Consider the following 26,441-nt stretch of genomic DNA (forward strand, 5'->3'; position numbering starts at 1 on the left):
GGAAAAGAAACACAGTTAAACTTGAAATATATCCTTTCATTTTTTCATTGGTTGTGTTGTGATGAGATTCAGTGAAGAAAATAGATTGAACATTAAATATTCGCAGAAACACGAGGAAACATCAAACGTCCATCCTGCAACCATTCGATTGATCACTAATAAGAAACTGTCCTGTGTGCAATATTCAAATTCCGTGTTTTTATACTATATATATTTTTAAATAAATATTATATTTAATATAAACTCACTTAAACTCAAAGTATGTACTTATAAGTACGTTTTTGATTATTAGCCTTTGCGTATGACTTTACTACGTTTTGTTAAACTCCTATTGTAAAATTTTTTATCAAATTTTTTTAGCGACTAAAAATATAATATTTTTTGACTGATAAAAAATATAATTATATTTTTACTATGTAATATCTTTAATTTGTTATACATCATTTACGTATCAAATCAAGTAGGAGAAGTGATAAAATTTACATTTGTATTCACAGCATGTCTTGTGACTTTGATGATTATATACTATTCTGGTCAGGGATTAATGGACAAAAGTCAGAGTATATTCTATCGAACGTAATTTTTCATTATTTTTCACTATTAATATAATATACTGTAATTATGAAATTTCTTTGAACAAAATTAATAATAATTTGACATAAGCATTCGCAAGATAATTTTTAACAAAACAATTAAAAAATATAATACATGAAACATTAAATAAATCCAAAGATATGTTTTGGACTTATTCGATTTCTCTTTATTTTGAATAATTTTCTATTTTCAAAGATAGCCGCCTTTATTCGAATAACTGAAATATGTAAAACAGACTGAGAAATATTTCAGCAAAACATTTTCTCATATAGTCGGAAAACTAGCACGCGTCACCCTCTATCATCCTGTTACATTGCAGGCCTTACGCTATATGATACTTATTCTGTTCTATAATTATCTTATTAACCTGACACACTAGAAAACCGTCTTTTTAAAATACTGTTTTTAAAGAAGAAAATGAAAGTGAATTTTATATTGACAGACAGATATACTATACTATCGAAGAAATGAGATATTGATACGACAATTATACTGCACGATATTGTGTTCTGCGACTTGGAAGTTTCTTGGGATATCTATATTCAAACAATAGCATGTTTTATATCATTACGGTTTAGTACGTTCGAGAACAAAGTTACATTAAAGTTATGTTAAAAAATTTTCAGCGAGAGTATAATATAAATCGAATAATTTTATCAATTACGGGTCTTTGGCCGTTTCAAAACAAATATGTGAAAAATTCATTATTGATTTTCTGCATACTAGTGGAAATAAGTTCCTATCCGTTTGAGGTAGAGTGTAGTGATTGTTCAATATATATTAAATATCGCCGCGTGGATTATCGTAAAATACGTATTTGTAATAGATTATTAATACTGATATATCACATTGTTTTTTTTATATATTTTTGAAACAAAAATTCTTTAAAAATAAAATTATGATAACATAAATACAAATTAGAAAATGTTTTTATCAACTGATATAGTTTTTATAATATCATTTTAAATTTTACAATAATTAAGTTTCTTGTAAGATAAGCAAAATAATCTAAAAAAATAAACTGCAAAATCGATATAATAAACAGTAATGCTATATTTTCCTTTTTTTCTTTTACTACCAAAAAAATATAAATAAAACAATTTTAAGACACAAATATGTACAATAAAATGTATATAAAATAATATTGTCAATAATATATTTATTATTGTTTAAAGGAAATAGAAAAGAAAATTATGTAAATTTTATTCTTGTTCTTTAAAAATTTGTTTTTAATTTTATATAGAAGAAAACAACAAATATAAATCATGGGTTATTTTATTTAATTATATAAACAAATAATAATGTTATCAGTAAAGTGAAACAATTTCGGATAAAAAAATGTGCTTTAAGAATCTTATATGTGTTGACAATTTATACTATACATAATTGAAATAATTAACGATTAAACGGTTAATTAAATATAAAGCAGTTTCTGTACAACCGATTTACATTTCTGCACTTCAATTTTATATAATATTTGTAAATAATAATCTAGATTTAAATTATAACATTACATATGCAGGTATTTCTACTATATGATCATTGGGGCGATACAAAAATGGTTTTTGATGGCTGTTTTCAAACGGTTGCTGTGACTTCCTTTATCGCAAGGATAGTGCATCATATTTGGCATGAAGATAAAGTAATTATGATAAAAGATAATTCACAGAACTATACGGTTTATTATTATTTCTTTTAGTTATGGTTGTCTTAATTATTTCCATACTATTGTAAATAGTTGCAACAATTATGCATAGCTATTGATAAACATTGGGATATGTTTACAAACGATGTGGAAAATAAAATCATGAGATATTACTCTACGCTAGCACAAAGATTTACGATGCTTATCGCGAGTAAGTACGTTGTATTATGTATGTAAATACGAATATAATATAATAATTTGGAGTATGGTGTTATATAATGACAAAACAGTCTTAACATTTTTAATTTCTCTAAAAAAAGTCGAGATTAAGTAGTAATATAATATTTACGTTAAAATTAAGACAATTCATAAAAGAAAAACAGTATTAAATAATATTATATATGTAGTATTTTTAGTAATAAAAATTTTCTAAAAATAATAACACTTTAATATATTTCCAATTAATTTTTACATTAATATATTTTAAATTAATATTAATAAACAAAGACATTTCTCTTTTGGAATGTTATAGCGTTATTTTATTCCATACTATTGCTAATGATCGTAGTACCATTAATACCAGTATTATTAGATATTGTAATGCCTCTTAACGAATCACGTCCACGATTCTTTCCGGTGGAAGTCGAATTCAGAGTGAATAAAGAGGATTATTTCTTACCAATTCATTGTTACCTTACTATTGTAATTGCAATGGGTGTAAACGTTGCGTTGGGCTTTGACACAATACATATCGTGTTCTCCGCTCATGCGTGTAGTTTATTTGCTACTGTCAGGTAGATCCATTGCAGATACGACGATAATTTGAATATAAAAGTGTGTGTGTGTGTGTGTTTGTGTGTGTGTACAGGCGTGTGTGTATATGTGTATGTATATACGGATGAAACATTATATTATATAAAAATTACTATGATAAATAATAAACGCCGATTAAGATAGAAATTATAAAAATTTTAATATTTACACTATTTATAATATAATTTTTTCCTCTTATAGCCCGTAGTTACTATCGTTACTATAGTAATTTTTGATATAAAATTATCTCGTGTGTGTATATATAATATTTACATAATAATATATATATATATATACATAAATATATTTTTAAATATAACTTTTGTGAGACCATAAATTCATGTTTGCACAGTAAACATATGAAGAATATAATTCCCAAAGCAAACAATAGCTGTAAAATTCGCAAAAATAAATATTATATGAATATAGAACTTGATCCATTAAATGAGAAAAAAATATACCGAGAATATATAATATGTCTAAAACACCACCAACTTGCCATAGAGTAAGTGAAACTTAATTCTCTCTGTGTATAACATGTTTCATCCATTTTTGCATATTTCTCTTTCTTTCTTTCTCTCTCTCTCTTTTTCTGGATGCGTATGCTTGTATAACTTGTTAATGTAATTTTTATTCTATAGTTTTGTTAATATATTGGATTCATCATTCCGAGAATATTCATTATTTATTTTATTATTGCTTCTTGCAAACATAAGTCTGACTGGAATTCGAGTAAGTTTTAGAAATTATCTCAATAAATTATGTTATAAAATAGAAGTATGCAAACACAAAAATAATTTAAAATAACCATAAATATTATATAATCGGATCCTCTTTTTTTAATTTGTAAGACTGAGTTAATATTTCTGTATGAAACTTTTTCAGTTTCATACTTATAGTCTAATGATTTACATAATTTTAATTTTTATAATGGAATTGTATAAACTAACTAGACCATAATGGATAAAAAAGAATGTAAAATTAAGTTTCTGTAAAAAAAATTTATTTGAAGTCTAAAGTTTGTTTCAATACTGATAAAGGAAACAATTGTAATTGTATAATTGCTATGATATTATATATTCAATATTTATGTATTACAAAATTTTTTATCTCCTTTACAAAATACACAATAAATATAATAAATAATATAATTATTATTGGAATAATTATGTAACTTTAAATAATTACTGTACTATTTATTTATTATAGGTACTTAATGTGTTAGATCATATGCAGGAGCTGATAAAATACACGCTCGTATTCTTAGCAATGGTATCTGTCTTGATGATTATATGCTATTCCGGTCAAAAAATATTGGACGAAAGTCAAAACATATTTTATCAAGCGTAATATAATTATTTTAAACCTATTAATGTAATATATTAGCGATTATAAAACTATTTTTTAATTAAAAGTAATAATATGGTATTATAAGTATTTGCATAAAATCTAAAAGAAATATAATCAATTATATTAACTAATGCTTACAGATATGCTGCAGAATGGTACAAATTCTCGCCTAGATTAAAATCTTTATTAATGGTAACTCTGCACAGAAGTAACAAAGCATGTGGTTTAAAAGCAGGAAATATAGTTCCATTGTCTATCCCAACTTATGCAACGGTAAGAAAAATGCACAAAGCTATTAAGCTTTTTTTATAACAATGTTATGTATATAAAATAATTCAACCCTCTATTATATTTCATTTAAGGTAATGCGAATGGCCATGTCTTACTTTACAGCGTTTTTATCACTCCAAGATTGATTACTAAATTTTTATTTATTTATTTACTAATTTATCAGTGTCTAAATTATTGTTAATAGATTGTAATTAAAAAATTTATGTTGTCCCAAAATATTTATAGTGCAATAAAATTACATGTTTTTCCATTTAATTTCTTTTGTATTTTTTAGAATTTCCACCTAACAGTTATATTTCTTTACTAAATAAGTTGTCTAAAATTTCCTTTAATTTGTGCTCGCACGCGTTTATTTTTTAAATTGAAATATAATGCAATGTTTTTATGACGCGATCACATGGATATTGCTGGGTAATAAGACTCTTCATTGACTTGATGCTGTAGAAACAGCCACAGTGTAGGGCATGTTCGAGGATTTGCAACAAGCGAGGTAGGACTTTATAATGGCTGTAGCGAATGTCGGCGGTAACGCCGTACAACTTGCGGAAGAAGATAGATCTAGATACATTTACAGGTGAAAAAATAAAAAGGAACGAAAACATGAAAGTTAAATTTTGCAAAAATTTTGCATGTGTGATCAATACGCAAATAATTTTTAGTTAAATTTCTTGAAAGCCAATGCATTAAAATAAAAAATAAAAAAGTAACTAAGATTTCTAATTATATAAAATAAAAATTAAAAATCAATGATTCAATACGAGGAAGAATTGAAGAAAATTGAAAATTTATGTGTTAGAAATCTAATGCTGCCAAGTTTACTTTTTAATTTTAAACAAAATAATGATGTTTGCTTGCAGTAGACACACATTTTATCTTTCAATTTTATTAATTTGACAATGGACATAAGTTTATCAGTAAGTTTTGCCATTTTTGTTTCTTACGTTAACTTACATCCCTTTATTTAAACTTGCAGCAAATCTACAAAAGATAGAATAAAAACTCTAGCCCCCCTCCCTCCCGATTTACTAAACAACAACTTGTTTCGAATTATTAACCAATGTTAGGGATATTTATATATATTATACGCATAATTATGTAATCATTCTGGACTAATGTCAAAATTAAATATATATATATATTTTTTTTTTTAATACCCAAATCATGACTTCAGCGTCTTGTATTCTCTGTAGTACTGTATTCTAACAAAAAGACAAAAAAAATATTAGAATATATATTTGTTAAGTTAATATCAAATTTTATTATCTATTTATAAAGCGACCTACCCCCTTTCTCCCTAATCAAAGATAGCACCTAGTCCGATCCCGAGTTAAAGCAATTCAATTTGTTAACTCGATACTGGACCGACAGACGTACGACTTGAAACAGATTATAACAGGCCTATCGGCAATTACATTTTCGAGGCATAAAAAGTTCGTTCGACCCGAGGCACTTACCCTCTCTATTGCGTGCCTACAAGAATAATAAGTCTCGTTACGTCCTTCCCTGTCTTACCTGCCCTCTTTCGAAGTATTCTTCCAACCCTAATAATAAAGTTTAAATCCCACAAGGCTGGACGTAACAAAGGTATATAAAACCGACTGAAAAATATTCTAGCAAAAAACATTTTCTCATATAGTCGGAAAACCAGCACTCTCCATCATACTGTTACACTGCAGGCTTTACGCGATAGTATGATACTTATTCTGTTATATAATTATCTTACTAACATGACAGAAAAATGTCTTCTTAAAATACTGTTTTTGAAGAAGAAAATAAAAGTGACAATTTTATATTGACAGACAGATATACTATACTATCGAAGAAATGAGATATTGATACAATTATTGATACTGCACGATATTGTGTTCTGCGACTTGGATGTTTCTTGGGATATCTATATTTAAACAATAGCATGTTTTATATCATTACGGTTTAGTACGTCCGAGAACAAAGTTACATTAACTATGTTAAAAAATTTTCAGCGAGAGTATAATATAAATCGAATAATTTTATCAACTTCGGGTCTCTGGCCGTTTCAAAACAAATATGTGAAAAATTCATTACTGATTTTCTGCATACTAGTGGAAATAAGTACCTATCCGTTTGAGGTAGTGTATCGATTATTCAATATTATCACCGCGTAGATTATCGTAATATACGTATTTGTAATTTTAGGGTTATTAATATTGATATATCACATTGTTTTTTTTATATATTTCTTAAATAAAAATTCTTTAAAAATAAAATTATGGATAACATAAATACAAATTAGAAAATGTTTTTATCAGTTGATATAGTTTTTATAATATCGTTTTAAATTTTACAATAATTAAGTTTCTTGTAAGATAAGCAAAATAATCTAAAAAAAATAAGCTACAAAATCGATATAGTACACAGTAATGTTATATTTTCATTTTTCTTTTCTTTCACTACAAAAAAAAAGTATAGATGAAACAATTTTAGGACACACAAATATGTACAATAAAAATATGTACAATTTAAAGTAATATTATCAATAATATATTTATTATTGTTTAAAGGAAATAAAAAAGAAAATTATGTAATTTTATTTTTGTTTTTTAAACATTTGTTTTTAATTTTATATAGAAGAAAACAACAAATATAAACCATGGGTTTTTTTACTTAATTATCTAAACAGATAATGATTTTATCAGTAAAATAAAACACTTAATTTCGGATAAAAAAAAGTGCTTTAAAAATATATGTTGACAATTTTTTCTATGCATAATTAAAATAATTAACGATTAAACGGTTAGTTAAATATAAAGCAGTTTCTATACAATCGATTTTACATTTTTGCACTTCAATTTTATATAATATCTGTAAATAATAATCTAAATTTTAAATTATAACGTTACATACGTAGGTACTTCTACTGTATGATCATTGGGATGACCCAAAAATGATTTTTGATGGCTGTTTTCAAATGGTTGCTGTGACTTCCTTTATCGCAAAGATAGTGCATCATATTTGGCATGAAGATAAAGTAATTATGATAAAGGATAATTCACAGAACTATACTGTTTATTGTTATTTCTTTTAATTATGGTTGTCTTAATTATTTCCATATCTATTGTAAACAGTTGCAACAATTATGTATAGCTATTGATAAACATTGGGATATATTTACAAACGATGCGGACATTAAAATCATGAAATATTACTCTACGCTAGCACAAAGATTTACGATACTTACCGCGAGTAAGTACGTTGTATTATATACATATGAATATAATAATAATTTGGAGTTATATAATAACACAACAATCTCAATATTTTTAATCACTCTAAAAGAAATCGAGATATTAAGTAGTAATATAATATTTACGTTAAAATTAACACAAGTTATAAAAAAGAAACAGTATTAAATATTTTTATAGTATTTTTAGTAACAAAAATTTTCTAAAAATAATAACACTTTAATACATTTCCAATTAATTGTTACATTAATATATTTTAAATTAATATTAATAAACAAAGACATTTCTCTTTTGGAATGTTATAGCGTTATTTTATTCCATAATATCGCTAATGATCGTAGTACCATTAGTACCAGTATTATTAGATATTTTAATGCCTCTTAACGAATCACGTCCACGATTCTTTGCGGTGGAAATCGAATTCAGAGTGAATGAAGAGGATTATTTTCTACCAATTCATTGTTACATTACTATTATAGTTGTAATGGGTGTAAACATTGCGTTGGGCTTTGACACAATACATATCGTGTTCTCCGCTCATGCGTGTAGTTTATTTGCTACTGTCAGGTAGATCCATTGCAAATGCGATGATAATTTGAATATAAAAGTGTGTGTGTGTGTGTGTGTTTGTGTGTGTGAGTGTGTATGTATATACGGATAAAACATTATATTATATAAAAATTACTATGATAAATAATAAACGTCGAATAAGATAGAAATTATAAAAATTTTAGTATTTACACTATTTATGATATAATTTTTTTCTCTTATAGCCCGTAGTTACTATCGATATATAGTAATTTTTGATATAAAATTATCTCGTGTGTATATATATAATATTTACATAATAATATATATATACATAAATATATTTTTAAATATAACTTTTGTGAGACACCATAAATTCATGTTTGCACAGTAAACATATGAAGAATATAATTCCCAAAGCAAACAATAGCTGTAAAATTCGCAAAAATAAATATTATATAAATATAGAACTTGATCCATTAAATGAGAAGAAAATATACCGAGAATATATAATATGTCTAAAACACCATCAACTTGCCATAGAGTAAGTGAATCTTAATTCTCTCTGTGTATAACATGTTTCATCCATTTTTGCATATTTCTCTCTTTCTCTTTCTTTTCTCTCTGTCTCCCTCTCTCTGTCTCTTTGCCTCTTTCTGGATGCGTATGTTTGTATAACTTGTTAATGTAATTTTTATTCTATAGTTTTGTTAATATGTTGGATTCATCATTCCGAGAATATTCATTATTTATTTTATTATTGCTTCTTGCAAACATAAGTCTGACTGGAATTCGAGTAAGTTTTAGAAATTATCTCAATAAATTATGTTATAAAGTAGAAGTATGCAAACACAAAAATAATTTAAAATAACCATAAATATTCTATCGGATTCTCTTTTTTTAATTTGTAAGACTAAGTTAATATTTTTGTATGCAACTTTTTCAGTCTCATACGTATGGTCTAATAATTTGATTTTAATTTTTATAATTATATAAACTAACTAGACCATAATGGATAAAAAAGAATGTAAAATTAAGTTTCTGTAAAAAAATTTATTTAAAGTATAAAGTTTGTTTCAGTACTGATAAAGGCAAACAATTGCAATTGTATAATTGCTATGATATTATATATTCAATATTTATGTATTACAAAATTTTTTATCTTCTTTACAAAATACACAATAAATATAATAAATAATATAATTATTATTGGAATAATTATGTAACTTTAAATAATTACTGTACTTTTTATTTATTATAGATACTTAATGTGTTAGATCATATGCCGGAGCTGATAAAATACACGCTCATATTCTTAGGAATGGTATCTGGCTTGATGATTATATGCTATTCCGGTCAAAAAATATTGGACGAAAGTCAAAATATATTTTATCAAGCGTAATATAATTATTTTAAACCTATTAATGTAATATATTGGCGATTATAAAACTATTTTTGAATTAAAAGTAAAAATATAGTATCATACGTATTCGCATAAAATCTAAAAGAAATATAATCAATTATATTAACTAATGCTTACAGATATGCTGCAGAATGGTACAAATTCTCGCCTAGATTAAAATCTTTATTAATGATAACTCTGTACAGAAGTAACGTAGCATGTGGTTTGAAAGGAGGAAATATAGTTCCACTGTCTATCCCAACTTATGCAGCGGTAAGAAAAATGCACAAAGCTATTAAGTTTTTTTATAACAATGTTATGTAGATAAAATAATTCAACCCTCTTCTATATTTTATTTAAGGTAATGAGAATGGCCATGTCTTACTTTACAGCGTTGTTATCACTCCAAGGTTGATTACTAAATTTTTATTTATTTCTTTACTAATTTATCAGTGTCTAAATTATTGTTAATAGATTGTAATCAAAATTGTAATTTATGTTGTCCCAAAATATTTATAGTGCAATAAAATTACATGTTTTTTCATTCAATTTCTTTTGTATTTTTTAGAATTTCATCTAACAGTTATATTTCTTTACTAAATGAGTTATGTCTAAAATTTTCTTTAATTTGTGCTCGCACGCGTTTATTTTTTAAATTGAATTATAATGCAATATTTTTATGACGCGATCACACGGATATTGCTTGGTAGTAAGACTCTTGATGGACATGCAGAAGCAGTCACGATGCAGGGCATGTTGGATGATTTGCAACAAGTGAGGTGGGACTTTATAATGCGATAACGCCGTACGACTTGCAGAGGAAGACAAACCTCGATACATTTACAGGTGAGAAAATAAAAAGGAACAAAAATATGAAAGTTAAATTTCGCAAAAACTTTGCATGTCCGATCAATACGCAAATTATGAAAGTTAAATTTCTTGAAAATTAATGCGTTAAAAAATAAATAAACTTATTTAAACTTCAATTAAGTAAATATAGATTTTTATAAAACATTTTCTAGGCATTTTTAAATTCGATAAAAATTTTTTGTAAATATTCACAAAATTATATTCTTATATAATTTCAATTAAATAAAATATTTTATTATATTTAGTAATTATGTTATAAATTAATCTGTTGTAGATAATATATTTTTGCTATCTGCTTTCCTATTTTATTTATTGAGTTTTATTTCTTTTATACATATAAAACACTCAAATATTATAAATTTCATATCAATATCACGATTTTCCAAAGATAACATTTTTTTAAATTATTTTTTGGTTTTTGTTTTTCTTTCTATAATTTTTTGTTATTCTTTCAGATTATCCTATAATTTATTTTTGACCTTGTTTTTTACTGTATAGTCATTTTTTACTTTCAAAGACGAAGTTTATTCGCGCAACTGAAGTGTTAAGAAAAGTTCAAGTTAATATCACCTGCAAGATATTCTAGCAAACAAGAGACACATGAATAAGAAAAAATTTCGCAGGAAACAGCACGCGTCATATTATTATTATAGTCACCATCAACTTCGTGTTGTATCAAGCAATAGCAAGCTGCAATTGCTATCACTTTTACAGCGTAACATGCGTCACCTTATAAAATATTTCAGAGATGAAGAAATTGATAGTACAGAAATAGTCTGACGTTAGTGAAATGATAAATTGATAATGACGATTTCAGACATTCTATAATTTTGAGTTATCTGTTTCGCGACTTGTATGCTAAAGAATCAATAATCTGCGTGCCACGTTTCATTTTGTTGTAGTTGTCTATTTTCTTTTTCGAGATCCAGACACAAATAATCATGTTAGAGAATTTTCTACGAGAATACAATATCAATCGGATATTGTTGTCGATCACAGGTCTCTGGCCGTATCAGCATAAGCTCGTGAGAAATTTATTATGGATGTTTTGTTTTTTGCTCGAAATAAGTTATTATCCATTCGAGGTAACGTGTATTTAAACAATATATTTTATTAATAAGAGATAGACTTTCAATTAGCATTAATAAGTTTATATGATTCTATTATTTTTTATTATACAATATAAACATATATAATATAAATGTATGTAATATTGTACGTGTCGTGTATATATGTTTTTTAAAGATATAAATAATATGTTTTAATGTATAATTTATGTTAATTGATGATGTAGAAAAGATGACAATTTCTATAGCATTTGTAATGCATATATCGCTTATTTGCTACAGCAATATTAAATAACTGTATAATTTATATAAATTATTAAAATTTTATAATTTGTTTCATTAAATACAACTTTGATGTAATGATTTGATCTTTTGATATTAGTAGAGAAATTAAAGTATCATCAGCTCTTTATTTAATATATTGTCATTGGAATTCTTTTCTTTTGTAGACAATTAAAGAAATAACCATTTTTTGAGCTAGTCATTGTTATAGCAAATAAGCGATATGTAAACTTATGTATATTCAATATATACATTCTAATAATTTCATATTATATACAGATATTACTATTGTATGATCATCCAAACGATGCACAATTGATTTTTGAAGGCTGTTATCAAATTTTAATCTTGACTATTTTTCTCATAAGACATATAAATGTGGTTTTGCAAAAGGATAAAGTATGTTTTTAAAATCATGGTTTTTGACAGCAAGTTTCTTTTCTGATTATGTTTATCTCGATAAAACTACTTCAGGTATAATATATATTAAATCCTCTCCGTGTTCTAATCAGATGCAATGGATGTACGAAGCTATTGACGAACATTGGAATATATTTACAGACGATATAGAAATTCGAATTATGAAAGAATATTCTATGCTGTCGCGAAAATTTGTAAAATATTATTCAAGTGAGTATATATTCCTCTAAATAAAGCATTAACATATGCTGAAAGAATTATGTAATATTTGAAAATTGCAGTATGACTTAAGAATAAAGTAATAAAATTATGAGAAATCCTGATTTATAATTCTGAAAATCAACATATGACGAAAAAGAATTGAATAAAATTCTTGTTAAATATAGATTTGTTATAGATAAACTGAATTGGCCATAGTTTTAAAATTGCTTCAGAAATTAATATTATTAAAGGCACAAAACATTTTTTTTTCATGATTACAGTTTTATTTTTTTCTTCGTTGTCGATGGTTATAATAGCGCCGTTAACACCGATATTCTTAGACATTTTTATGCCTCTTAATAAATCTCGTCCACGATTCTTTGCGGCGGAAGTCGAATTCAGGGTGAATAAAGAAGAATACTTTCTACCAATTTTTTGTTATACTACTGTTATAATTGTGGTGGGATCATTCATTGCGTTAGGCTTTGATGCAATGCATATAACGTTTGCTGCTCATGCATGTAGTTTATTTGTGGTTGTCAGGTAAGCAGATATGAAAATAACATGCATAATATATGCCGTTAAAATATAATTAATTTAATCCGAGGAATAGAAATTTCAAGCTGTTCGTTTTCATTAATTTAGAAAAGGTATTTTGATATGTTGTACTAAAAAAAACTTAATTTATCAAGTACTATACATTATATTTAAGAAAAATAAACTATACCAATAAAAAAATTTTATATTATCTACTATAAATAATAATACAATATTAATATAATATAATAAAGACATATAACAGAGTGGTTGCAAACAAGTTTTCTCTCAAGTTATCTTCTATTTCTCTTTTTTCTGACTACTGCGACCAGAGTTACTTTAACATTTATTGATGAAACTACATTTTCCTTTATAGAACAGAGTAGATAAGCCTTTAATTTTATTGTTACGCTCAGCAGCAAAATTAAAAGATCTTTAATTAAATTTTTGCTGAAAAATTGTCCATTTTTTAACTGTTCACACTTATGTGCTAGTATTAATGACTCATGAACATGCAATTGTCCAATCATATACATATAGTTTATAATTGGCCAGTTTTAAATCTTTATATCTCAAAAATTATTATTCGAAATAAAAATTTACAAATACTTTGGTTTTATTGTACTTGGTTTTTCAAAAACTTTATATGTTTTATATTTTATTTAATATTTCTGCTAAAATAAATTTATTTCACAGTAAGCAAATCGAAAATGTAATGTTAAAAGTCAATAATAACGATAATATTAGGCAAAATAAATATGTAAGTAATAAATTTGATTTGTTAAATGAGGAGAAAATATACCGGGAATACATAATATGTATAAAAAAATACCAATTTGCTATAGAGTAAGTAACTTTTGTCAAATCACCATCTTTTACATAATATTGATAATTTTATATTTCTACTCAAATATATATAATATTTCTTATACTCAAAATTAAAATATTAACTTTCTATAGATTTGTAGACATATTAAATTCAACATACCAAGGATTTGCATTAGCTTTATTGGTAGTAATTATTGGAATTTTGAGTCTGATTGGACTCCGAGTACGTATTATTATTGCATATGTAATGTAACTATCTCTTTTAATACGGAATATAGTAAATATGGAATCATATAAAATATTAAAAATTATAATATAACTAGATTTTCATATTCTTCTTTCATCCAAGGTCAACTTAAATTGTTTATAATTACATTTTTATATATACACTTTTAATAAAAAAATAAAAACTAGAAATAGAAACTTTAATAATAATCTTATAAGCATGCAGAAATCTGATTAATTTGTTACGTACCTATAAGTTTTTTTAGTTAAAATAAAAATGTATATTTTTTCCACATAATTATGTAACATTTTTAATTTGTTATAGATTATTCATGTAATAGATCAATTGGGAACATTAATAAAGTTTGTACTTATATTCGGAACAACATTATTTTGTCTGATGATCCCATGTTACTCTGGTCAGAAATTAATAGATGAAAGTCAGACTATCTTTTATGGAGCGTAATATTTATTTTATACTTTAACACACGTATTTGAGTTTATAAAACTTTTCTTTCAACAAAATTAGAAAAAATAATTTCTTTTATAGACATGGCACATGAGATTTTTTAAATATAAATTTTAATTTAACTATTGTATATACATTTACGATAAGTTTGATACTCGTATAAAATATAATTTAAAAATCAGTCAATATTATAATCAGTATATTATAAATAATTGAAGTACTTAAAATCTTTAAAGTAATCTCTAAAATAACAAATTTTAACAAATATCTATTATATTATTCATACCAATTGTGTCTTGTAAAGTTTCAATTTTCCACTTAAGTATAATTTATTTAAAAAATCTAAGAGTAAAAAAATTAAAAGCTTAAGTTCACATAAAGTAAATAATTGAACTTACGATTGCAGATACGCAACAGAGTGGTATAAATTCTCACGTAGACTAAAATCATTATTAGTAATAACTCTTTATAGAAGTAATAAGCCGTGCATATTAAGAGCAGGCAATGCGATTCCGTTATCCATCACAACTTTTGCAAAGGTAATCAAAATCTGTTGTAAAGTATATATTTAACACAACATTATGTATACTAATTTATAATATGACTTATCCATTTTAAGGTAATACGAATGTCTATGTCTTACTACACAGCATTATTATCAATGCAAGACTGATTACTGCGTATTCAATTAATTCTTCATTGAAATATACATTTTTATGCAATAACAATAACAATAACATAATTTATGGTAAAGAAGTTCACAACTGTCTACTCGATGCAATTATAATTGCATTTAATCAAGAACTTTTCATAGTTTTTATACATTTTTCGTCTAACACCAAATATTTTGTTATTCAGCAATTGTATTATAAATTAATTTATTACACATTTTATTTATGTTTGTTTATGTTTTCCTTTAATTAATTTTATCCTTAATTTTCTTAATCATGCTGATAATTAATTTTATCAATCATGCTTTCAAACATTAAAATAATCGTAATATTATTTTTAAGTTAACATCATTATTTTTATTAGATTTAAAAATCTTTAGAGTTACTTTATGCCTTCTGTATTTTTTGGAACTTTTTGTTTTATTATAGTTCTTTCAGCTTAATTTCTTATTATATTCACTATTTGATATTCTCAAAAATAAACTTAACTCCATTTGTACATGTGCAATCGAAGTGCTTAAAACAACCTGCAAGATATTTTAACAAATGGGAGAAAGATATATGAAACGGGAAACTAACACGCGCCTACATTATTATCATAGCCAACCCTCTACTCCCTATTGTATCACGCAATATAACATGTCACGCTATAAAATGTCACTTTGCAAAAAGGTTCAATAAATAATATTTCAAAGATAAAGAAAATGATGGTTTTGGTACTAGTTATCAGTGAACTGAATTAACAATGAGGATTCCAGACATCCTACAATTTCCTATTATTTGCGCCAACTTGAAAGCTGAGAAATCAATAACATGCGTATCATTCTATTGTAGTCTTTCAACGTGGAAACAAAACAAATAATCATGCTAGATAATTTTTTACGAGAGTACAATATCAATCGAATATTTTTGTCGACCGTAGGTCTTTGGCCGTTTCAAAATAAACTTGTAAGAAATTTCTTACGAATTTTCTTCTTTCTGGTCGAAATAAGTTACTGGCCCTTCGAGGTAACGCGCATAAACACATTTTAGATCAAAGAAATATGTTTACTTTATATTTATAATTTATAATTTTAATTTTTATTATATAACATATGTATTGCTATATCACTAATGAGCTTTGTACGCTGTATGTGTATCCTATCGTGAAAGATTATAATGCAACATATTTGATACAAATAATTAATTTAAACATGCACATGAGTGTATACTGTGTATACACAGTTTGCATTTAATTTATCATATACTTACACAACATATTTTACGGATGATCCAACGTTACATGCAGATAATGTTGATATATAATCATTGGGATAATCCACAAATAGTTTTCGATGGCAGTTATCAACTTGTGATGTCGATGTCTTTCGTTGGTAGAATAGTCACTGAGTTCTGGAATCACGATAAGGCAAGTTTTTATAATTATTAATGTATTACGTTTGCTTTCTTTTTACTTATGTTCACCGCGGTGAAACTATTTCAGACGTAACTTTAAACCGTTTCCATATTTGTTGCAATCAGTTGCGACGGTTGTATAAAGCTATTGACGAGCATTGGGACATATTTACGAATGATGTGGAAGTTCAAGTCATGAAAGATTATTCTATGGTATCACGAAAATTTACAAAATATTACTCAAGTAGGTACATTAAAAAGTACGTTACATTGAAAAATGATAATATTAACTATACATATATGTAGTGTCATATACCAATATAGAATAGAGTAATATATATAATTAAGATTCTTATGACCTAAAAGAAGTCAAAACTATAATTTATGGTATAATATAATATATATTACTTTAAAACTAATAATAAATTTATTAACATAAAATTAACAATGCAAAAAAAATAAAGTTAAAAAATATAAACAGTAATGTATGTGTGTGTGTGTGTGTGTCACTATTCATATTTTATATATATACATAGTTCTAAAATATTTTAAATAGATATTTTAAACATTTCTCTTTCTAAATGTTGCAGTGTTAATGTTTTCCATAGCATCGATAATGGTAGCAGTACCATTAACACCAATATTACTAGATATTGTGATACCTCTTAACGAATCACGTTCGCGATTCTTTGCGATCGAAGTTGATTTCAGAGTGAGCAACAATGAATACTTTTTACCAATTTATTGCTATACTTCCATTCTAATTCTGGTAGGTGTAAACGTCGTAATGGGTGTCGATGCAATGCATGTTGCATGCACCGCTCATGCGTGTAGTTTATTTGCCGCTATCAGGTAAATCTATATATTGCAGATGTATGTAGATACACATACACACACACAAACATATACACACAAACACACACACAATAATGATAATACTGTCATTAGTATTTTATAAAATACTATATGATATACATATATTCTACTTTGTGTATTACTTATACACTGACAGAAAAGAATGCTTAACTCAAATAAATATCCATTCTAATAATATCAATAACATATTTTATAGAAAATAAATAATATTTATTTCAAATAAGAAATGTTTTCTAAATTACAGAAAGTATTACTTGTTTTAAAAAAATATTAATTTTCTATAAAATATGTTATTGGTACTATTCAAATGAATATTTATTTGAGTTAAGCAGTCTTTTCTGTCAGTGTATTACACATATTTTATTCAACTTTTACCTAATATTTTGTTTACAGTAAACAAATTGAAAACATAATTTTAAAAGCAAATATTAATGATGAAATCAGCAAACGTAAATATCATGTGGATTTGGAACTTGATCCATTAAATGAAGAAATAATATATCGAGAATATATAGTATGTTTAAAAAAACATCAACTTGCTATAGAGTAATTTTCATTTCTTATCTTTCTAATTATCTTTTGCTCTTTACACATATATATATATAAAATATCTCTTTCTCTCCCTTTTTTTCTCTATATAATATTAATATAATATTACTGTTATATAAATTAAACTCACTAATTTTTATTTTAGATTTGTTAATACATTGGAGACATCATATCAAGAACTTTCATTGCTTTTGTTAATTTTACTCATCGGAACTATAAGTTTGATTGCAGTCCGAGTAAGCATTAGAAGTTGTTCATATAAATATTTAAAATTATCTAAAATTATATATGCAGTTAATTTTCCATTTCTTATAATTCCTAAGGTCGAATTAGTTTCTTTATGTCTATGCATCGTTGTTTTATATCTAATAAATTATAAAAATAGAATGATAAAAAAGCGTGCTAACATCTTTATAAGTACGTTTCTGAATATCAGCCCTTGTGTATGACTGTCTCTTCTTACGTAAAGATTTTAATACTTCATATTTTTAATTTTAATTAAACTCTAAGCTAACTAATTCTAAGTCCATGATAAACAAAAACTACAAAAATTAAAGTTCGTGTATTTATTAATAAAATATTATGTAAAATTTATATAATATAAAAAACAAAAATTTGATTAAAATATGAAATTTTTTAAATATTAATAAAAGCAAAAAAATTATACTGTTAGAATTAAAAACTTTACTATGTTTTGCTAAACTCCTATTGTAACATTTTTTAGCAAATTTTATTAGAGACTAAAATATAATATAATATTTTATGGCTAATAAAAAATATAATAGTTTTTACTATGTAATATCTTTAATTTATTATAGATCATTTATGTGTTAAATCAAGTAGGAGAGGTGATAAAATTTACGTTTGTATTCACAGCATGTCTTGTGACTTTGATGATTGTATGCTATTCTGGTCAAAGATTAATGGACGAAAGTCAGAGTATATTCTATCGAGCGTAATTTTTCATTATTCTTTACTATTAATATAATATACTGTAATTATAAAATTTCTTTAAACATAATAATTTAACATAAGCATTTGTAAGTTCTATTGATCGCAAAATTTAATTCAACTTTAATTTAAGATCATTTTTAATAAAACAATTAAAAAATAAAATTAATACATAAAACATTAATAATATAATGCTATAATAACTTTTTCAAATTATTTTAATACATTTTTTTAAAAAGTTTAAGTAAAATTAACTTATGCTTATAGATATGCTGCAGAATGGTATAAATTTTCGCCTAGACTAAAATCTTTATTGATAATAGCTCTTTACAGAAGTAATGTACCGTGTGGATTAAAGGCAGGTAATATGGTTCCGTTATCGATTGCGACCTACGCGGCGGTAAGTAAAATTCACAAATAATATAAAAGAATTTTGAAAAATGTTACAACTCATGATTCTTTTGTATTCTATTTAAGGTAGTACGAATCGCCATGTCTTACTTTACAGCATTTACATCTTTCAAAGAATGATTACTGGATTTTCAACTAACTTTTCACTGATACGTTTCTGTATATTGTGACTGTGATCTCAATAAACTGTTTTGCTGATATTTAAGTTCGGTAATTTTTAAAGTAAATCTTATCTTTTTCTATTTTCTTATAATTTTCTCTATTTCTTTATGGATTATATTTAAACTTTGAACTTATTCGGTTTCTCTTTATCTTGTATAATTTTCTATTTTCAAAAATAGTCGCCTTTATTTGGATAACTGAAATACGTAAAACAGAATGAGGAATATTCTAGCAAAAAACATTTTCTTATATAGTCGGAAAACCAGCACGCGTCACCCTCGATCATCCTGTTATACTTGCGAGCGTTACGCTATAATATGGTTACTCTATAATTATCAAATTTTAATTCAAAGCAAATAAGTGAAAAATTCATTACGGACTTTCTGCCTCCTAATTCAAATAAGTTCATATCCACTTGAAGTAGATTATTCAATATATATTAAATATCGCCGCGTGCATTATCGTAAATATTTGTAATAGGTTACCAATACTGTAATATATTACATTATGTTTTTATATATTTTTTAAACAAAAACTATTCAAAAATAAAATTATAGTAACATAAATACAAATTAGAAAATGCCTTTTATTAATTCATATAGTTCTATAAAATTGTTTTAAATTATACAATAATTAAGTTGTTTATAAAATAAGCAAAATAATCTAAAAAAATGAGTTGCAAAATCGATATAGTAGACAGTAATGCTATATTTTCCTTTTCCTTTTCTTTCACATATGTGCGAAATATTTACACGTTAATGTATTATATACACGGAGAAAAAAAGTAAATAATTCACAACAAAATGTGTTCAACAAATCAATTCAACAAATATTGTATTGAGTATATCTGTAGTTGGCAGCCCACATTATATTATATCAATTACTTTTTTCTGTGTAAGAATTCATAAAAGCCTTTCACTTTTCTCTCTCTCTCTTTCCCTCAATATACAAAACGTTTTTTACTAATTTATACAAATACTTTATACTACTCCTCAAGACGCAATTTGTAGCGCCAATATATAAAGATCAAGTTAAATTTAATTAACTAATTCAATAAATAAATCTCTTTATTATTTTATTTATAATATATCTTATCGATAGGTGTGCTATTTATGCTGTATCTTGATTTTATGTTTAAAATCGCATTATGAGAAAAATAAAAAAAAGTAATATAAATTGAAACGATTTTAAAACACATAAATGTGTACAATAAAAAATTTAAAATAATATTATTAATGATATACTTATTATCGTTTAAAGAAAATGCAAAAAAATCTTGTAAATTTTATTCTTGTTTTTTTAAGAATTTGTTTTTAAATTTATATAGAAAAAGCCATGAATATAAACTTTGAATGGTTTTCTTACTTAATTATCTACTAAACAGATATTTTTCTTTATTGCGCTATTTTTTTATTTCAAGAATATCTTTGACTTGAAAATACTTAAAATCATTTAAAAGCAACACACACTCTTATTAGTATTGTTATCCTCCAGTTAGATCAGGCTCTATTGTACTCTATACGTGCTGCAGTGTTATTCTACAGCTATTATCACGCTGTATCATTATAACTCATGTCATTTGGATAACATTGAATAAATAATATCTCGGAAATGGACAAATTGATAGTTCGACACTATCTTACACACACGAACACATACATTGGTAAAATAATCGACTGACATAGACGATTCCTGGTAACCAATTATTTTTTGCTCCGTACATCTGTACTTGCCAAAGAATCGATATCATGTGTCGCACGTTATGGTCTTCCGAGGGAGAACTAACGAGTAAAAATGCTATCGAATTTTCTGAGAGAATACAACATTAACCGGATATTGTTGTCGATCATAGGTTTATGGCCATTTCAAAGTAATCTTGTGAGAAATTTGTTGCGGACTGTTTTCTTTCTACTCCAAATAAGTTTTTGTCCGTTCGAGGTATTGCACATCGACGCATTTTCGTTCCAAACAATACGTCCGACTATATAGTATTTATAAGTGTTTCGTTACTATATTATTTTGTATTATACAACACATATATAATAATCACATATGCAAATGCATATAATGTATTTGATGTAATAATTAATAATTGATAAAAAACCAGGATAAAAAAACAGGAATGCATAATAACTTATAATATATTAATCGCGTAATAATTTTATATATTTCCATTCGTAACGTATTATACGGATGATAATAAATATTACGTACAGATATTAATGTTATACGATCATTGGGACAATGCGGAAATGATTTTTGAAGGTTGTTATCAACTTGTCGTCTCAACTTCTTTCATTGCGAGGCAAGTGAACGAGTTTTGGAACCATGACAAGGTACATTCTTGGAATTAAATTGCATTATTTTATTTTTTAAATTGTGTTCATTTCGGGGAAAATATTTCAAATATTTCAATGTTACATGTTAAATTTTTTCTATATTTGTTTTCTTGTAATCAGTACAGACACTTATATAAAGCTATTGACGAGCATTGGGATATATTCACAAACGATGTGGAAATTCAAATTTTGAAAGACTACTCTAAGTTATCACAAAAATTTACGAAATATTACTGCAGTAAGTATAATAATTACTACTATCTTTCTTAGCAAATTATTATTCCATGTTAATACAGTAATATAATATAATATTATGTTACACAATTAGACAATATAATCTAATAAATCAAAGATACACGGCGGTACAGATAAAATTAATATGAAACATAGATATTTAATTTTCGCTAAAAATAACTTTGATAAAAAATTTGAAAGTAATGATAAGATATTTTATAAATTTTAATATTAGTTAAAAAAAACAATGCAATTTATACTCTCAATGTTACAGTGTTAATGTGTATCATGACGGTGATATTTATAACAATACCGTTAACCCCGCCGCTTTTAGATATTGTAATGCCTCTAAACGAGTCACGTCCGCGATTCTTCGCACTTGTAATTGATTTCAAGGTGGATAAAGATAAATATTTTCTACCACTTACTTGTTACATTACCGCAGGAATTATGGCGGGTACAAATATCGTAATGAGTACTGACACAATGCATATCGCATGCACTCTTCATGCTTGCAGTTTATTTGTTGCTGTCGGGTAAATATACTATGAGGAGTGCCAATCAAGGTTGTTTGATACTGAATTCAATCACATTTCACTTCTTTATTCGAATCTCAATCGATAAATTTTTACCTAAAAAAAAAAAACTTCTATGTAAAAAGTGTATTATTGATTATATGATGTAAAGTTCTTTTGATATACATGTATTTCAATATTAATATAAATATAACTAAATATATTTTATATTTAAAATAAAATAAATATATTTTAACATACCAATAAAACAACATCTCTTGTGTAATACTTTAATAATAGTTGCTTTGTTTTAGCGAAAAATTAGCGATTTTTTAAAGATTATCAATATATAAGTATATAGATATGATTTATACATAAATCTTTTATATTTATATTTATACCTTTTAGATTTGAAATTTACGAATAATTCAGATTCGAATCCGAATTAAATCAGATATTATCTGATTTAAATCGATTCAGTTTAAATTATTTGTGCATCTCTAATACAATATATCGCACAAATGTGATAATAATTCCAAGTTTGTATATTACATGACAATTAGGCAATTATTATTATCATTATTGCAATTACTACAAAACTAATTATATAGATATTATACGGCAAACATAGCACATACAGTACATATAGTATATGCTTTTTGGGTTCTTGTGAAATAACATAAAACTCGCATTTCACAGCACACAAGTTGAAAACATAATTCCAAAAATAAATAACATCGAAATAAATACACGTAAATACGGCATGGTTCTTAATTCGTCAAGTGAAAAAGAAATATACCAAAAATATGTAGTATGTTTAAAGAAATATCAGCTTGCTATAGAGTAAATAACTCATAAAATGTTAAATTTGTTTTTTTTAATCAGAAATTAACTTATTAATATTATTTTAACTTCACAGATTTGTCGATACGTTAGACTCATCATACAAAGGATTTGCATTAATTATGTTATTATTAAATATAGGTTGTATGAGTTTAATTGGAGTTCGTGTAAGTATTATATGTTTTTTTAATAGATAAGATATAAGTGTATAATTACACAACATAATAAAGTTTGTAAAATAATAAAACCAAACTATTTCATATTTTTATTAATCAAATAGGATTTTCATATTTTTATTAATTTAAGTAATCTTCTGTTAAATCTCTATTTAATTTAATGATTTGACGATTAAACAAAACAAATTCAAACTTGAAAAATAATATCTAATTTATCCAATAGAGATGTATTTTTAATCAACCTTAATTTTTTAATCTTAATTTTTCTAATGCAATTAAAGAAAAACATAAAAACTAATTGTTCAAATATTATTGATGCAATTTTAGTATTGCCCAAAAATTAGTGTTTTTCTTCTCAAATAAAAATATAATTATTTTCTGAACTGTCAATTAATTTCCAAATTATATTATAGATTGTCCATGTAATAAATCAACTGAGCGAGGTGACAAGATCTGTATTTATTCTAACGGGTTCATTAGTGTGTCTAATGGTTGTATGTTACTCTGGTCAAAGAATAATGGACGAAAGTCAAAATATATTTTACCGAGCGTAATTATTTTATACTTTAATATAATTTTGGATTTAAAGTTTTCCTTGGAATTAGTTTATGCTAACAACCTAAATGTATGTCCTAGATAACATTTCTTAATTATAAATTTACTTCCATTAGCATTTGATATTTTTGATGCTTTTTATAAAATGTAATTTAGAAGTTGTGCGTGTAATAAATATATAGAAATTCATATTAATTTGACAAATACTATAATTTTCGCAAGACTATTTTGTAACAAGTGCTCTCGTAGTTTTTCTTCATTGTTGCCTTTATGATTCCTTGAGATTTGCAATAATTCATATTTATTTTAGACATACATAATTCACTTTGAAAAAGAAATCAATTAAAGTTAATTATTATACTTATTTTCAGATACGCGGCAGAATGGTACAAGTTCTCGCCTAGATTAAAATGCCTATTAATGATAGTGCTTTATAGATCTAATATACCTTGCGGATTAAAAGCAGGTAATTTGGTTCCATTATCCATAGCGACCTACGCAACAGTAAGTACCACAAAGCTGCACATTTATAGCTTTATAACAGCCGTTATGTATGTGTATGGAAAAAAATGTATACCTTTTATTCAATTAAAGGTAGTACGAACGGGCATGTCTTACTTTACGGCGTTTTTGTCACTCCAGAACTCATAACTGAGTATTCTATTAATATTTCGTCAGTCTATTCATTTGATTCTATCATCACTAAATTATAAAATACAGACTTACAATGTTATTCGTAATATAGTTTTATCAAATTGATTGTTTTTATGTTTCTTTCTATTTGACACTTTTCTGCTGCATTTTCTTCTTTTTTGTAAAATACTGTTATGTAAAATACTGTTTTATTTCGAGCAAGAGTACCTTCAATAAACTACGTAGTATAATTATATAAAACCTTTGCATACGTTAATTGAACGGAATGCTATAGTATGTTAATCTATGCAAAATAAACAGTTTAGAGAAAGTGATACTTCGGCGTTTCTTTGTGTTATCGCTGTTGATATATTCATTGAGGGAAAAGTCGTCAGTATAGGTGATCTAAAGAGACATTCCCTTATTTCTCGTAAACCAAAAATCATGATAAACTCACCGATTCCTTTTCGCGAAATCTTGTGATTTTTCTTATTCTCTCTTTATCCGTTGAAGGCGAAATTTGCTGTTACGAGCAGAAAGTGAGCAAGAAGCGCAAAGAGAAATGGATCATGGAACGAAAGCTGTTCTATTGTGTTCAGTACTTTCGATATTTTCCCGATCTTCCTCGTACACGACTTGGAACTGGAACGTGCGCCGCACTTCACGTTGAACTGCGAAAAAGAATAGAAACGCGTGTCGAAAAACAGCAGCAAACGAACGTCGCGGGCGAGCGAGCCACAGTCCCGTACCGTAATAATGTAATTTCGAATTCCGAGGACACTCACGTAAACACGCAACATGACGCTCGGTTTATCCGTGAGCCATCGCGCGCTCTATTGCGACCTACGTGATCTACGTACGAGTCGAACAGTACCGAGTCGGTCAAACAGTGCGCGCAGTTATCCAATCGGCCAAGTCGGCCGAACGTAGGTTATGTAGGTCACGTCGTAGCCGAACGCACGACGGTTCACACTTCACACCGAGCGCGGAACGGTTGACGAACGTCATGGATTTGAGACAGACTGACGGAACGCGATGTGTGAGTGAGTGTACTCGGGCTCGGAAATCTCGGAATCACAGCACAAGACTGACCGCGGTCACAGTCACAGTATTTACAACCGCGTGCTACACCATACCGTACAACCGAGGGAACATCTGAGGTCTTGTTCGCGTTACATGCCCCGACATGCTTCTATTCACCTCAACCTGTGAGCGGTCATCGCGTCGTTTTCATTGGCACTCGCGATATACCGAACGTACCCTTTTCGAGCAAACACTTTGCTTGAACGTGCACGCGAACACCTCACTTTAAACCGAAGGCGAATACTTAACAACAACACCGCACAATTCGATTCTCAACACGCGAGACACGCAGAGGCACGCACGGA

At 26.3% G+C, this 26,441-nt stretch overlaps 6 protein-coding genes across 7 annotated transcripts; all 6 read left to right on the plus strand.

Moving 5' to 3' along the window:
* The first annotated feature begins 4 nt into the window (after positions 1 to 4).
* On the plus strand, positions 5 to 5,373 carry LOC105837213 (odorant receptor 4). The gene is made up of 9 exons (XM_012681796.3): positions 5 to 1,346; positions 2,117 to 2,236; positions 2,333 to 2,450; positions 2,772 to 3,033; positions 3,405 to 3,557; positions 3,694 to 3,784; positions 4,262 to 4,398; positions 4,543 to 4,675; positions 4,765 to 5,373. Exons 1-9 carry the CDS (start codon positions 1,203 to 1,205, stop codon positions 4,816 to 4,818), a joined length of 1,212 nt encoding a protein of 403 aa, XP_012537250.2. The 5' UTR covers positions 5 to 1,202; the 3' UTR covers positions 4,819 to 5,373.
* Positions 5,373 to 10,326, plus strand: LOC118647950 (odorant receptor 63a-like). The gene is made up of 9 exons (XM_036294049.1): positions 5,373 to 6,801; positions 7,581 to 7,700; positions 7,798 to 7,915; positions 8,220 to 8,481; positions 8,834 to 8,986; positions 9,148 to 9,238; positions 9,704 to 9,840; positions 9,985 to 10,117; positions 10,206 to 10,326. Exons 1-9 carry the CDS (start codon positions 6,658 to 6,660, stop codon positions 10,257 to 10,259), a joined length of 1,212 nt encoding a protein of 403 aa, XP_036149942.1. The 5' UTR covers positions 5,373 to 6,657; the 3' UTR covers positions 10,260 to 10,326.
* Positions 10,327 to 11,123: 797 nt separating this feature from the next.
* LOC105837214 lies at positions 11,124 to 14,799 on the plus strand. Its single transcript, XM_036294055.1, has 5 exons — positions 11,124 to 11,799; positions 12,343 to 12,462; positions 12,576 to 12,693; positions 12,966 to 13,227; positions 14,600 to 14,799. Exons 1-5 carry the CDS (start codon positions 11,656 to 11,658, stop codon positions 14,610 to 14,612), a joined length of 657 nt encoding a protein of 218 aa, XP_036149948.1. The 5' UTR covers positions 11,124 to 11,655; the 3' UTR covers positions 14,613 to 14,799.
* Positions 14,800 to 16,813: 2,014 nt separating this feature from the next.
* On the plus strand, positions 16,814 to 20,305 carry LOC105833825 (odorant receptor 10a). Its single transcript, XM_036294051.1, has 7 exons — positions 16,814 to 17,053; positions 17,400 to 17,661; positions 18,079 to 18,231; positions 18,380 to 18,470; positions 19,053 to 19,189; positions 19,453 to 19,585; positions 19,663 to 20,305. Exons 1-7 carry the CDS (start codon positions 16,843 to 16,845, stop codon positions 19,714 to 19,716), a joined length of 1,041 nt encoding a protein of 346 aa, XP_036149944.1. The 5' UTR covers positions 16,814 to 16,842; the 3' UTR covers positions 19,717 to 20,305.
* Positions 20,306 to 20,310: 5 nt separating this feature from the next.
* Positions 20,311 to 22,871, plus strand: LOC118646612. The gene is made up of 4 exons (XM_036289889.1): positions 20,311 to 21,696; positions 21,975 to 22,094; positions 22,218 to 22,335; positions 22,606 to 22,871. The coding sequence occupies exons 1-4, from the start codon at positions 21,553 to 21,555 to the stop codon at positions 22,869 to 22,871; spliced, it is 648 nt and encodes a 215-aa protein (XP_036145782.1). The 5' UTR covers positions 20,311 to 21,552.
* Positions 22,872 to 22,971: 100 nt separating this feature from the next.
* LOC105833816 (odorant receptor 67a) lies at positions 22,972 to 25,388 on the plus strand. 2 transcript variants are annotated; one of them, XM_028189841.2, is made up of 4 exons: positions 22,972 to 23,856; positions 24,279 to 24,415; positions 24,792 to 24,924; positions 25,015 to 25,388. In XM_028189841.2, exons 1-4 carry the CDS (start codon positions 23,812 to 23,814, stop codon positions 25,069 to 25,071), a joined length of 372 nt encoding a protein of 123 aa, XP_028045642.1. In that variant the 5' UTR covers positions 22,972 to 23,811; the 3' UTR covers positions 25,072 to 25,388. The 2 variants fall into 2 exon arrangements, with proteins under 2 accessions (XP_028045642.1, XP_028045641.1); XM_028189840.2 differs by having other exon boundaries at positions 24,792 to 25,388.
* The last annotated feature ends 1,053 nt before the right edge of the window (positions 25,389 to 26,441 follow it).

This window comes from Monomorium pharaonis, chromosome 1 (genome assembly GCF_013373865.1).
Source record: "Monomorium pharaonis isolate MP-MQ-018 chromosome 1, ASM1337386v2, whole genome shotgun sequence".
NCBI lineage: Eukaryota > Metazoa > Arthropoda > Insecta > Hymenoptera > Formicidae > Monomorium > Monomorium pharaonis.